Here is a 13,178-nt window from a genome sequence, read left to right as displayed (position 1 = left end):
TAAATAGTTAGTGTTATGAATTTGGTACATGTTAGGAGTTATAAGGAGTGATATGATATGATATGAGCGTCAATGGATTGGAGGTGACGACTCCCATGTACTAATTCACCTGACTAACTGTTTTGACAGTTTTTTCTGACATGATATGAATATAAAATGCTATTATTTTCTTATTAAAAAAGAAAAAAAATTAAAATTCAAACTTTAATTCATGTCACATATAAATTGAGCACCTAAATACCTCTTATTTGATAATTAATTAATTTATAATTTTTCTTATTATTAAGAGGTTAAGAAAACTAAATAAAACTAAATATTTAAGTGGGGACGAGATAAAAGGAAAGAACAATTTTAAATTAGTTATTTAATCTCATAGAATTATTAAAAAAAAAAGCTTAAATAAAACTACAAATAAAATTTAAATTTTCTAAACATCTATAAATTCTTTTATTTTACAATTCAATCGAACTTCATTTCAATACATTATACATTATAATTCTTAGATTAAATCATAGGAATTTCTATAATACTAAGTCAATATAAAAATTTTAATCAAATAAATATGAGCTATATTCAAGCTGTCTTTCTATTTATATAGGGTCATTACAACTATTTTAAAATTGAACTCTAAATATCTTCTATAGTGATTATTTCAGCCCAAGTTTGCAAACTATTTTAACACGTTCATAAACTCTGAGATTAAAATGACCCCATATAAAATGATGTATATATATATATTAAGACGATTAATATATCTAAAACCTACAATTTGAAAATTGCATTTATTAACATCTGAATGTCATAAGCATATGCATAAAAATGTGTATTTCACTAATAAAAAGACAGTGATGATTCTATTTTTTATGTGATATCATTATTTTAACTTTTAAAATGTAAAATATACTTTTTCATGCATAGATAAGATGACATGTATGTAGAAATTAAAATCTAGGTGTAAAGATAAGTAAATACACAGGAACTGAGCAGTATGTATGTAAATCTTCAAAAGTATTGTGTTAAGAAAAAATAAAACTACCATTCTAAAAAGAAAGCAGTAAGCGCATAGAAATAGGCAGAGCAATACCAGGAAATGGTAGCAGGTTAAACAAAACAGATTAATTTAGAACATCCAAATAAATTTCAGGATGGAAAATTTTAAGTTCATCAGAAGTACAATTAGTCCAAAAGGATCATCCGCAGATACCTCGAGAGTTATTCCGATCACACTCTTACAAAAAAGATCAGACGGCTCAGGGAGCTTCTCCTAACTTGGGTGATGGGTGGCTGTAACACAGGGGAGGGGGACTCTTTATCAAAATCAAACACCCCATACAGAAAGAAAAGGTATAACCATTTTCTTCTACAATTCATCTTTGACGGAGAACTCAGCCTCCTCTTTGATTTCGTCGGTTTCGACGTCATTGGTGGTCGCTCCCTTCTCTTCGGCCTCAGTTTCTTCTGCTTCTTCCTCTTCTTCCACGGCTGCATCTGGACTAATGTCAAGACTTTTCTTGATGGAACCGTAGATGCTGCTGGCAAAGTCTTTGGGATCAGGTAGGTTGAAGCCGCTCTCCATCAGTGCTGTCTGATATATGAGCCTGGCAGTCTGCTTCAAGCTCTCATCCTGTAATAATATACAGGCATATTATAAGAAAGTTCTTCAGGGTGTTTCATGATTATTTAGCAATTTCTAATAAAACAGTTCCATTGCTTTTCATTTTCATAGACTAAAAATCTCAATCTCGATAGGCATATTATATTTAAGAAAGTTTTAAATACATACCACTCCATTCCTATGTATTTACATATCTATCACTCGTGAAATCAACATGTTTAACTTCTTACGCGGTGCTATTTATAACTCTAGTGCGAATCTCCATACTAAAATAAAGTGTTATTTTAGTCCAAGAGTATATAAAAATGACAAATTAATCCCAAACTTATTTAAAAAGTGGCTAAAATAGTCCACTTAAAGAATTCGGGGATTATTTTAGCTCCATACTAAATAAGCCTTAATGACTAAATTGACACTCCAGTAAAAAAATTGGGAGACCATTTTAACACCATTCTCAGAAAACTTTGGGTCAAATCAGATTTCGCCAAATCAAAACCTAAAAATATACCTAAAAAAAACAAAAGCATTTTGGCACTGTCTTCTACTTCACCAAATGTGCTAAAGATTAATCAAAAGGAATCGGTTGCATTACCTCAGGAACTCTTTCCCTTAGTTCCTTTATAATGGGATGCCTTGGATTAACCTCCAGAACCCTCTTGCCACGCATGTAAGCCTGCTTGCTAGAATCTGAGAGAGTCTGAGCCTGCATGATCTTCTCCATATTTGCGCTCCAACCATATTTGGATGTGACCACAACACAGGGAGTGTTGTCCAGACGATTGCTGATCTTTACGGAGTCGACATTCTCACTGGCGAGAGCAGTCTTCCACCATTTGGTAAGAGCCTTGAAAGATTCCTTGAGGGCTTTGATCTTGGACTCCTTCTCAAGCTCCAGACCTTCCTTGGACACATTCTGGAAATGCTTGTCTTCGTAATCCATTAGGTATTGCATCAAATACTCATCGACTGGATCAGTGAAGAAAATGACCTGCAATAAGGTAAGAAAATAAATACATTAAGGCACATTCAAAGAGAGTGGGGATTTGGAGAAGAGATTGGACAGTGGGTACGATGGGAACATGCACCGTGAATAAACATATATAAAGAGGCACACATCTCGCAATTGATTGTTCAATTTTTATTCTTTTTTTTTTATTTGGAGAGTTACATACTACTAAATTCTTATGTATTTTTATATCTAACACCTAAAATTCAAACTTTAGATATATGCCACCTTAGCTGCGGATGAAAAGATATATTTCACTTTTTAAAAGTTGAAATAGTGGTATTCTTTATGTGAAATGAAAATTATGGGTGGTATAAATGCAAAAAGCAAAATTTAGGTGTTAGATAATTAAAAACATAAGAATTGGGCGGTTTGTATGTAAATGCCCCAAAAAATATTACATGAATAAACATAAATGATGTGGCGCATCTCTCCTAAATTCCTGTTCAATTTTTCTTCATTTTTATATTATTGTTAGAGGCGATCAAAATTTGAGATTTTTATAAAGGGCAGGCAACCTTTGATTTCATATTTAATTTGGGTAGGAAAGGGAGACCTCTTGAGCATTTCATGTTTAGTTGGATGAAAATAATAATAAGGAAGACAATTTTTATCTTCAAATAATATTACAGGAATTAATTATCCTTCTGACGTTATAAAAACTAACTATTACCTCATAGTTCTTCTTTGTGAGCCTCTCAAGGAAAGGAGATTTCTCCAACTGCTCTTTATTGGTTCCAGTAATATAGAAAATGTCCTTCTGTCCAGCTTTCATTCTAGAAATGTACTCATCCAGTGACGCAAGCTTCCCTTCTGACTTTGTGCTGCAATTAAAAGAAACTAAAGCATAAGAATCATGTTGTTTAACTAGCTTAATATCACCATATCATATCGCTGTCCAGACTTGAAAAACAAAAGAAAAAATAAAATCTCGAAAGAACATAGCAAAAAACAAGACTAACCTCTCAAACCTCAGAAGCTTAGCAAGACGGTTTCTGTTTTGTGCATCTTCAATGATGCCCAGCTTTATAGATTTGCCAAATTCATTCCAGAATTTTGCATACTGTCCCTTTTTCTCTTCATTCTCGCTGGAAATATCTGCAGTATTTTTTTTTTCATAATATTTACTAATGAATAACTAAACCTCAGAAACCAAACAGGCCATTCAAAATAAAATCCAAAGAACCACAAACTGGTTAAAACCCATACCTGTCTTATTTTTGTTGGAGTATTCATCAGGGTCTTCATCAGCAATTCTTCGAATCATATCAAGGGCCTTGCGTATTAATTTTTTTTTAATCGTTTTCAGGCTGCTATGCTGTTGAAGCATCTCTCGTGATACATTAAGTGGGAGTGTGTCAGAGTCAACCAGACCCTATAAAAAACCATTTATAGTGTCTTTTTAGTTCCAGCCGAATCAAACAACCAGTCAACTCAGATGAATCAAACCAAGCTAACAGGAATCAAAAGAATGTTGTATTTACCAGCAAAAAGTTGAGGTACTTGGGAAGAAGCTCATCAAATTCATCAGAAATGAACACTCGCCTAACATAAAGCTTCAGATTGGACTTTTTGGTATTATAATAGCTCTCATAGAGATCACTAGGTGCCTTGTGAGGAACAAAAAGCAAAGCTTTAAATTCTACATCACCTTCAGCAACAAAGTGAGTCCAAGCCAAAGGTTTTTCATCACCAAAATCCTGAAATATATAAAACAATGAAAACATATCTTAACAGTAAATAACCAGCATACTTTCTCAGACATAAGTAGCAGGAGCATATTCTTGTTTTTTTTTTTTAATTGGCAAATTTATTCAATCTTACCTTCGAGATAGAATGGTAGAACTTTGTATATTCTTCTTCAGTAACCTCCTTGGGGTTTCGGAGCCAAATTGCCTTCATATCATTCAGAAGCTCCCACTCAAAAGTTGTCTCTTTAACAGTCTTTTTCTTAGGCTTTGACTCAGCTTCTTCCTCTGTTTCTCCTTCTGAACTGGGTGTCTCGGCTGTATTGACCAATAATAACATAGAAAAGATTCACCAAAAATGACTGACTATAGACAAAGCTCTATAGAAAATTGTGAAATAACATCAAAATTAAACAAGAAGAGGATTGATAATACAAGGGCGTACATGATTCTTCTTCTTCACCAGACTCCTCTTCATCAGAAGGAGCTTCCACATCCACCTCTTTGCTTGTCCATAGATAAATTGGGAAGTTGATGAACTCAGAATACTTCTTAACCAGCTCCTGATATGAGATGCAAGAGATGTAGGATTAAAAACAAAAGGTCAAATATTTCAACCAATGACCGTTATGCTCAATTATACAGTTGTTGAGCGATCTATGAATTGAAGCAGCAGCTATGAAAACCAAGTAGACGGCCACCGTTTAAAGAAAGTGTTCCAAGGAACATAAGAGATGGTGATTATCATAACAATTTCGTATGAAATCATTGGGGAAAATAGTTTGATGAGGCAGAGAGAATGTTGTAGAAGAAAAAAATAAAAAGATAGATTCATCCACATTTTCCTATTTTTTTGTCTCATCTTTCAGCTTCCAACCACACAAACTGCATAAAAAACTATTCTACAAAGATTGATTTATTGCATCAAACAGACAATAGAGGTGATCCAGATCCTCTTCATAAACAAAAACAAAAGATAAACAAATTCAACGTCAGTGTAATTTTAATTCGTTATTCTACTTTTTTCTCAAGGGTTTAAAGTTTTAAAAATAACTAAAATGCATTCAATCCCAAATCAAAATTTTCATGCAAGAATTTTTGAAATATAAACGATTAGAAGCCATTCAGATTTTTCCACTGGCCATGTATATTTTGTAATCATTGACCAAATTGATGCCAAAAACACGAGTTATGAAGTAGGAAATACATGCGCAAAAAGACAAAAAGCAGCCAAATCACTAGCTTGGAGTTATACCATATCAAACTTCTTTGCATTAGCACAAATTCAAAATTTGAAGTCAGGAAAAAGAAAAAGTAGTTCCTTCACGACTATGACTGATCTACTTTTTCCCATACGGGGGATTTACCATGCAACTGTTCATTACGAAAAGGGTCTGGATCTTCTTTGGTATTGGTCACAAGTGTCCCTTAAGTTCATGAAACAAAATCCAATCTAGTGGTTGCTAACCATAAAATTTATCTTCAATTATTAATAAAATTTACATAAAATGATTCAAATTAAATATAAGAAAAAAAAAACATTTTTTACCACATAATTTAAGGAAATGGACAAAACTAACATAATTACTAAAATATGAAGTTATTAGAGCTTTTATATATGTTTTATAAAGATCAAATACCAAGAATAGTGTATGTTTAAAAAACTTGTTACATGTTAAAATATTAAACCATGAAAAGTGCTACAAGTGATTTGTTAAGCAATTCTAAATAAAATGAATAATGTTTAATTTTGACATACAATCTACCTGTTTTGTTTTTGTACCAACTAATGGCTACCCAAGGACGAAATAAATTTATACATGCACATTCAAATACTTTTGTTCAATTTAAAAGAAGATAAGATGAATTAAAGACTGTTCGTATCAACTATAAAGTGAATAATCCAATTAGAAAAATTCAATATAAAAAAACTATATTTGAAGGCAAAAGCAGAGGCGTGTATATGCTATACTTTTTGAATTGCAAGTATAAGAATGACAGCTCATCTCTTGAGGTAACGTCCTCCAAGGAGAAAAAGGGGCACACCCAAACATAGGACAAAGCAACTTCCTTGGATCTTTACAATGAAGAGGAGATTTCCTTCCAAAACTTACCAATCTGACCTTTTAATGTAATTCTTAACTTGTTTCATACTACTTGCAAACACAAACGTAATTGAATTTCCAAATAAACCATCAAATTCAATCCTAGTAAATATTGCCTTGGTAAAAAGAAAGGAGAAATAGAAGGGTTGAATCCATATTACAGCAGCCAGAGATGAGAAATATCAGTCTTTATGGAAGGAGTAAAGTAGAGACGCCTGAAATTATATATTGCTCCTTGAGCCACTTCAAGGACCCGTTGCTTTTGTAATTATTATTCGAAAATGCATGCTGATAATCGAATAACTGTTTAAAGGACCTATTAACTCAATAGGGACTTCTCGCAAGAATGTCAAATAGTTTTAATATTATCACCTTCCATACAAAGCTCAGTAAAGATAGAGAATTTAATAAAAACCTTCGTCACAGTTTTGAATTAATGATTGAAACAATTTGAAGTAGGATTTTTACCTTCTGCATGCATGGTGGTATGAAGTTTCCAGGAAGAAAGGCCAAGTGTCATACAACAGATAAGAGGGCTACAAATACAACCAAAGGGAAGTAGAAAGTAATATCTATTTTAGCTCGGGCAGATATGTTGCGGCCATTCGGTCATCCAAAACTTTAATTATTATTATTATGCATGAAATTTTACTACTGAACAATCATACATAGATGAGCTTAAAATAATTAAAATAGAGATCAATTTTATCAAAACTAAAATAAGATCAATTGCACAATTCACATTCAATTGTTGAGAAATAAAGAAGTCCTGAATAACTAAGTTGAGGGTGACAAAAATGAGAAAGTTAAAATGAATGGTAGAAAACTAGGAAGAATAAGTGGGAAGTAATGATATTAAAGATAGATAAGGCATTATTAAGTTAGAAGAAAATGCTTTTTGATGGATTGGGCATGAATTGGGATAAAAGAAGATGCACTAATAAGCTGAGAAAGAGAACTAATGAATAAGAATGAATCAAAAGGAACTGACTAAAAAAAGTAACTCAGCTAGAGAAAATGCACCAAAAAGATGGGAAAAATAGTTCATGTGCAGTGATAACGAAGGAAAATGATTAAAATATTGTAAATTGCTAGAAAATGGACAAAAAAAATTCGCACAAAACACGGCCAATGATTGTGATGCAAAAACGAATTAAGAGCAATAAGTAATAACATCTCGATCAAGCTCAATAATTCATTTCAATCTTATTAGAAAAAATAAAATAAGCAATTTTAACCTCTTTGCTTTTCAATAAAAACGGTTAAGAATAAGTTAAAATGAAAAAAATCATTCTAATGTAATGAGTTATTAGCTACTTTTGTGATGTACGATACTTAAAAAAGGGGGGGTTATCAACTTAAGCTTGTGAAATACAGTTATATGCAACAATATATCTCAATTATACAGCAAAAAGTTGCACGAGAAGGAAAATCAGAAGTGATTTCTGGCCAAACATCTTGGTAATTTAACCCAAAAAAGACTTAAAAAGAGACGTGAAAGCAAGTGTAGACTTTGAAAGAAATTTTCTTATCAATTCATAGCTTACTCAAACATTAATGAACAATCCCGCTCCTTTGGTCAGTCATTTAATCATCCATACAACTTAATGGGTAGTCAGTTTGCATATTCTAAGTATCATCTTTCATAAGAAATTGAAATTTTTAGTGGGCGTATGTACCAGTGGCATGATGTCCTAGGAAAAAACATTGTAAACTCAATAGAATTAATTATTATATATAGATAAATAAACAAACATGCATTAATATATTTAAATATATAAATATACATTAGCTGAAATTAGAATAGAGATATGCTATTTGGGCTAAAATTCAAAGCAAAGCTAAATGTTTCATAGAGGTATTTTCATAAATTTACCAAAAAAAATAATAATAAACATTTTAAATTTTACTAGGCCCAATCAAATTAGGTCAGCATTTCTTGTAAATAAAATACAAATTTGAGTTTGCTTACGTCTTCAATCATAAAGAAACAAATGAAACAATAAAAAACAAAGTGAAAAAAGAAAGAATCATATATTGCTATTGCACTTCAATAATCATAAAGTCAAAGCATTAATCCAAAAATGTGTCACAAAGATGAATTAAAATGATTAAAGTGCTGTAGAATAAAGCATTTTTGTATGCTAAAAGTAGATGTGGAGTGACCAAGGAGCTCACAATTATAAAACTTACATTAATTATTGGCATTAAATTTGCATGATTCTGCATTCATCATGGAGATTTTGACAACAGACATTCAAAGTGGGGTACCTTGATGAATAACTTTTACAAATATTGTTTTAACAAATGAGAACACTAGTGAAATGAATTCTATATTTTGAAAAAGTTTAGAGCTAATAACTTAAGATAGTAAATCAAAGAATTATGATATGAAATCTAATTTCAAATAGATATTATACTATTAATCATTAAAGAACATTACAATAAGCTAATGTGATATCAAGGCACCTAATGTTCAAATATTTTGGAACTGCTATAAAAATAGTGAGATAAATATAAGAATACAATTTATAGAGTAAAACTGGTTGATTTAAATAAACATGCGTCTTAAGGTTACTATGTAAGAAAAAAGTATCATGAGACATAAAAATTAAGTTGCGTTAATATTTTGAATTAATAATTAGATTAATTAAACCTAATTTCGTTTTATTTACTTGTGTAGCCTTATACTCTTTGTTTCATGTGTAGCCCAGTGTGTTGCCTTGATTTCTCCTTTATTATTTCCTGCCAGCAGAACCAAGCGAGATACCTCCCAATAGTAATTGAGAGTGCGTGTGCAATCCAGGACATCCAAGTAGACAAGAGAGGCAAGAACCCTGCCTGTTTGCATACAGAAAGCAAGCGTCCGAGCAACGGAATCTAATGAAATAAGGGTTTGCGGCATATGGTAGTCAAGCATTCCATCCTAGGCGATGAGGAGGTTGACTTCTCATCCTAGGGCTTCTTTCGATCAAATAAAGAGCATTGTTTACTAAAAAGCTGGATGAATCCTTGCCGAACGAGGTTTCGCTATTGAGTTTTCTGTTAGTTCTTGTGGATCAGATGATTTCTACCCTAGTTGTACTTCTTATATGGTTTCTATGCACCCTTGAAGAGGTATTGTTTGTTTTCGATCTTGATGTTCGATATTAATCATTGTATTAAGATTTTCCTGTTAGTTTGTAGCCCGTAATCATCAGTATAACTGAAATAAAGGTAAAGCCCTAATTTCACTCCAAGGACGCATGCACCCTAGTGCCGAATCAAATAAATATATGTATTTGCGCTCATTGTTTTGTGTTCTTACTAATTTATTTTGTTCTTTGTCATTGATTATATTGTGGATTTCTATTAGCAAGTCGGTGTTTATAATGAACCTATGATAATTTGATGCAATATAAGTCACATATCGACCTTGATGGTGATAAATTATCTTGTTCCGAATCTTTTACTGTTGTTAAATATATTGTTATTGTTTCGGTAAACTTCTATAGATTTGTTTCGTTATATTTTCATTCTTATATCAAGTTTATTCACATATACAGCAGTGATCTACTTGTAGGTGTATTGTTTTGGCAAATTGAAACTAGAACTCTATTAGTTGGTTTATGTTTGCAGAATAGAACACGAAACATTAAGTCTTTCTGCTTAACAAAAGCACATAGAAGGTCTTAGTTTTATCAGCCATTATGATTGATCTTGAATCAATTTGGTTTAGTATAACATTTTGTAAAGCTATAAAATCGAAAAATAATATATATATGTTGTATGGATCTAATAGTTAAGCAGTAAAAAGTAATTTATATATGATCTGAATATGAAAAATTAAAAATATTTAAGTGAATGTGCAACAAACTAAGAACTATAAATCGAAAAATAATTGTGTCAAAGGAAGGTAGGAATTGCATCTATTGGAAGTAAGACCATCGAAAATAAATTTGAGTGATTTATGCATGTTCATTGAAGGAGTTAAAGACACAAGAATTAGAGCATTGGATCAAGTTAATGTTAAAAAATAAGATTGAGGAAGATCGAAAGCTGAATGTTCAAAAAAATGCACGTTATAGATTTAAACTTTTATTAACCACTCAACAAGATCATATGAGATATTTGTTTCTCCCATGTCAATGTAAACCAAAGAAAATATAATAGCATTCCTGAGCCTGGATAGATTACCGCAACATTTACCAGAGAAAAAAAAACAAAACAAAACCAAATGTTTTTTTTTTTTTTTAAACAAAACAAAACCAAATGGTTTTTTTTTTTTTTTAAATGTAATAATAGCAGACTACTACCTCTGGAGTTGTGAGCAACAACAAGCAAATTAAAGAAGCTGGCTTAAAATTTTATGATATCTCACGCTCACCTTCAACTTAATGTCATCAAGATACTCCTTAGCTTCATCTCTAAGATGCAAACGGATTTCAGTTCCACGGCCCAAAGGCTCATTCCACGTGTCTTCAGAGATGCCGAAGGAGCCATCAGCTTTAGATTCCCAGACATACCTAGAGAGTGAAATATAAAAACATGTTCATCAACATACTTGATAAATAAATATTAATAAAAAGCAGAACAGAGGGATCAGTCATGCCCTAGGGATTAAATTATACATCAAAGAGAACAAAATTAAAACTACGGAGAGCAGTAGGTTGAGGCTCGCCTCTCCAACCTGCAGCTCCGCATTCGAGCTATTTGCCATAAAAAGGCTCGCCAATTCCAAGAAAAAAGAAGGAAAAAAACGAACAAAATCCTTACTGCTTGTCATCATTATGCTTGCTAATGACCTCCACATAATCAGCTACCAAATATACAGAATAGAACCCAACACCAAATTGCCCGATTAGATTCAGATCACCACTCGCCTGCATCTTCTCCACAAAAGCTGCAACCAATAAAAAAATAATAGTTGTGGTGATGAGCATGCACTCAACTGATTGACGGAATCATGAAAATCAGTATATAAAATAATTTTTTTTAAAAAAAACGGTAGATGTCCACTAATAAACAACTAATACCTGAAGTTCCCGATTTGGCAATGGTTCCCAAATTTTTAATTAAATCTTCTTTCGTCATACCAATACCTCTGTCCCGAATTGAAAGAATCTTTTTCTCCTTGTCTAACTTAATCTGCAATACACAATAAAAACTATTTATTACCATCGAAGCACTTTAATTCAATTCAATAATCCAGCTTTAAGCTAGTGCAGTTCTACTAACCAGAATCTCAAGCTTTGCATTGTCGCCTTCCCCTAGGACCTCCTTATCTGTGAGCGAGAGGAACCTGATCTTGTCCAGCGCCTATTTTCAAAATTAAGTAAGCAAAATAATTTCAAAAAAACCATAAATTTCTATACACCTAACTGCACTAAACTAAAGCCATCTACTCACATCAGAGGCATTGGATATGAGTTCCCTCAAGAAGATGTCTTTGTTACTGTAGAGAGAGTTAATGATAATATCCATCAAACGGGACACTTCCGCCTGGAACTCAAACTTCTCCGAGCTACTACGCAGAGAGCTCCTTCCGATCGACTCCGACTCTCTGTAAATTGAATGAGAAAGGTGGAAAACAGATGTTCATCTTTCTGCACTGCCGAGTAAAATGAGAAAGGTGGAAAACAGATGTTCATCTTTCTGTAAATTGAATGAGAAAAGTCCAACTCGATCGAACATGCTGAAAAAACCACAAACAAAATAAATCTACCAAATCCACACCTCTTGGAGACATCAGAGTCCGTGGACACTCCACTAGGTACAGCTCTAAGCTTCTCCTCCACCTTCGGCGGATTCTCAATCTCATCTGCACAACCCCACCTGCCCCGCCACGGTCCCCGGCATTCGCTTGAAGCCTACGACCTGCAAGATCCAAACAAAAATCAAGTGGGATCCAGTTTCAAATCCGCCAAATTATGAGCAATCAATGAAAACCCCCGCAGCAACAGCAGCAGCAACTGTAGAACTGATATACGTAAAACCCTAACACCAAACCCTAAAAATCATCGGAACTTACCCTGATCCGGAATGGTAGAGAAGATGATTAACAGAAGAAGAGCGGAAGGGATCGCCCATTTCCTCATTGCACTTAATCTGTCACCGAACAATCGAGAAACAAAATCTGGCAATTGTTGAGAGGAAAATCTTCGCGCTGTTGAGCTAAATACGACTTTGGGTCTTCGGACACCACGACTTGGCCGACGACTTGGCTGCGAATCGCGCCGTGAAAAATGGTTTGATCTATCCTACGTGGAATATCTAACGGTTCGCGTTGGCGTTTAGGACACGTGGCATCCGTTCAGTGGCGTTGTTCGCTGGTGTGACGTGGAGAAGTGAGAAACGATAGAGGATGTTTTGGCCTGTCCTGCGTGGAAGATCCGTCGGTTCATATTTCTTACGTGACACGTGGCATGCATTCAGTGGATTTGGTCACAGCCGTGACGTGGAGTTTGGATAAACTATCCTCTAGTTCAGGATTTATAACACTTCTGTTCGATTTAACGAAGCTTCTAAAAAAAGTTACTATAAAAGTTTTAAAAAATTACGGCAATAATTATATATATATATATATATATATATATGAATTACGGTAATTAATTATATTTATTACAAACTGAATTTTAACATAGTACAAATCAGCAAGCCAATTTGTTTGATCTCAGTTGATTGAAGTGATTGATCGAAAGACGGCTGTGTTTTCCAAAGTGCGTGTCGGTCGGTTGATGTTAACATAGTACAAATCAGCAAGCCAATTTGTTTGAACTCAGTTA

General features: G+C 33.2%; 1 protein-coding gene across 1 annotated transcript; it reads right to left on the bottom strand.

Moving 5' to 3' along the window:
* Nucleotides 1–1,081: 1,081 nt before the first annotated feature.
* Nucleotides 1,082–12,600, bottom strand: LOC110025711 (endoplasmin homolog). Its single transcript, XM_020726328.1, is given in 16 exon segments — nucleotides 1,082–1,624; nucleotides 2,208–2,603; nucleotides 3,295–3,445; nucleotides 3,584–3,719; nucleotides 3,831–3,996; nucleotides 4,106–4,321; nucleotides 4,446–4,627; nucleotides 4,755–4,872; nucleotides 10,781–10,919; nucleotides 11,170–11,296; nucleotides 11,430–11,541; nucleotides 11,632–11,712; nucleotides 11,803–11,956; nucleotides 12,130–12,230; nucleotides 12,233–12,270; nucleotides 12,425–12,600. Coding segments are annotated over 16 exon segments (2,448 nt in total). The 5' UTR covers nucleotides 12,492–12,600; the 3' UTR covers nucleotides 1,082–1,360.
* Between the last annotated feature and the right edge of the window lie 578 nt (nucleotides 12,601–13,178).

The sequence above is a fragment of the Phalaenopsis equestris genome, unplaced genomic scaffold (assembly GCF_001263595.1).
Source record: "Phalaenopsis equestris unplaced genomic scaffold, ASM126359v1 Scaffold000326, whole genome shotgun sequence".
Classification (NCBI taxonomy): Eukaryota; Viridiplantae; Streptophyta; class Magnoliopsida; order Asparagales; family Orchidaceae; genus Phalaenopsis; species Phalaenopsis equestris.
The sequence above is the reverse complement of the archived record's forward strand: the minus strand, read 5'-3'. Positions and strand labels throughout refer to the sequence as shown.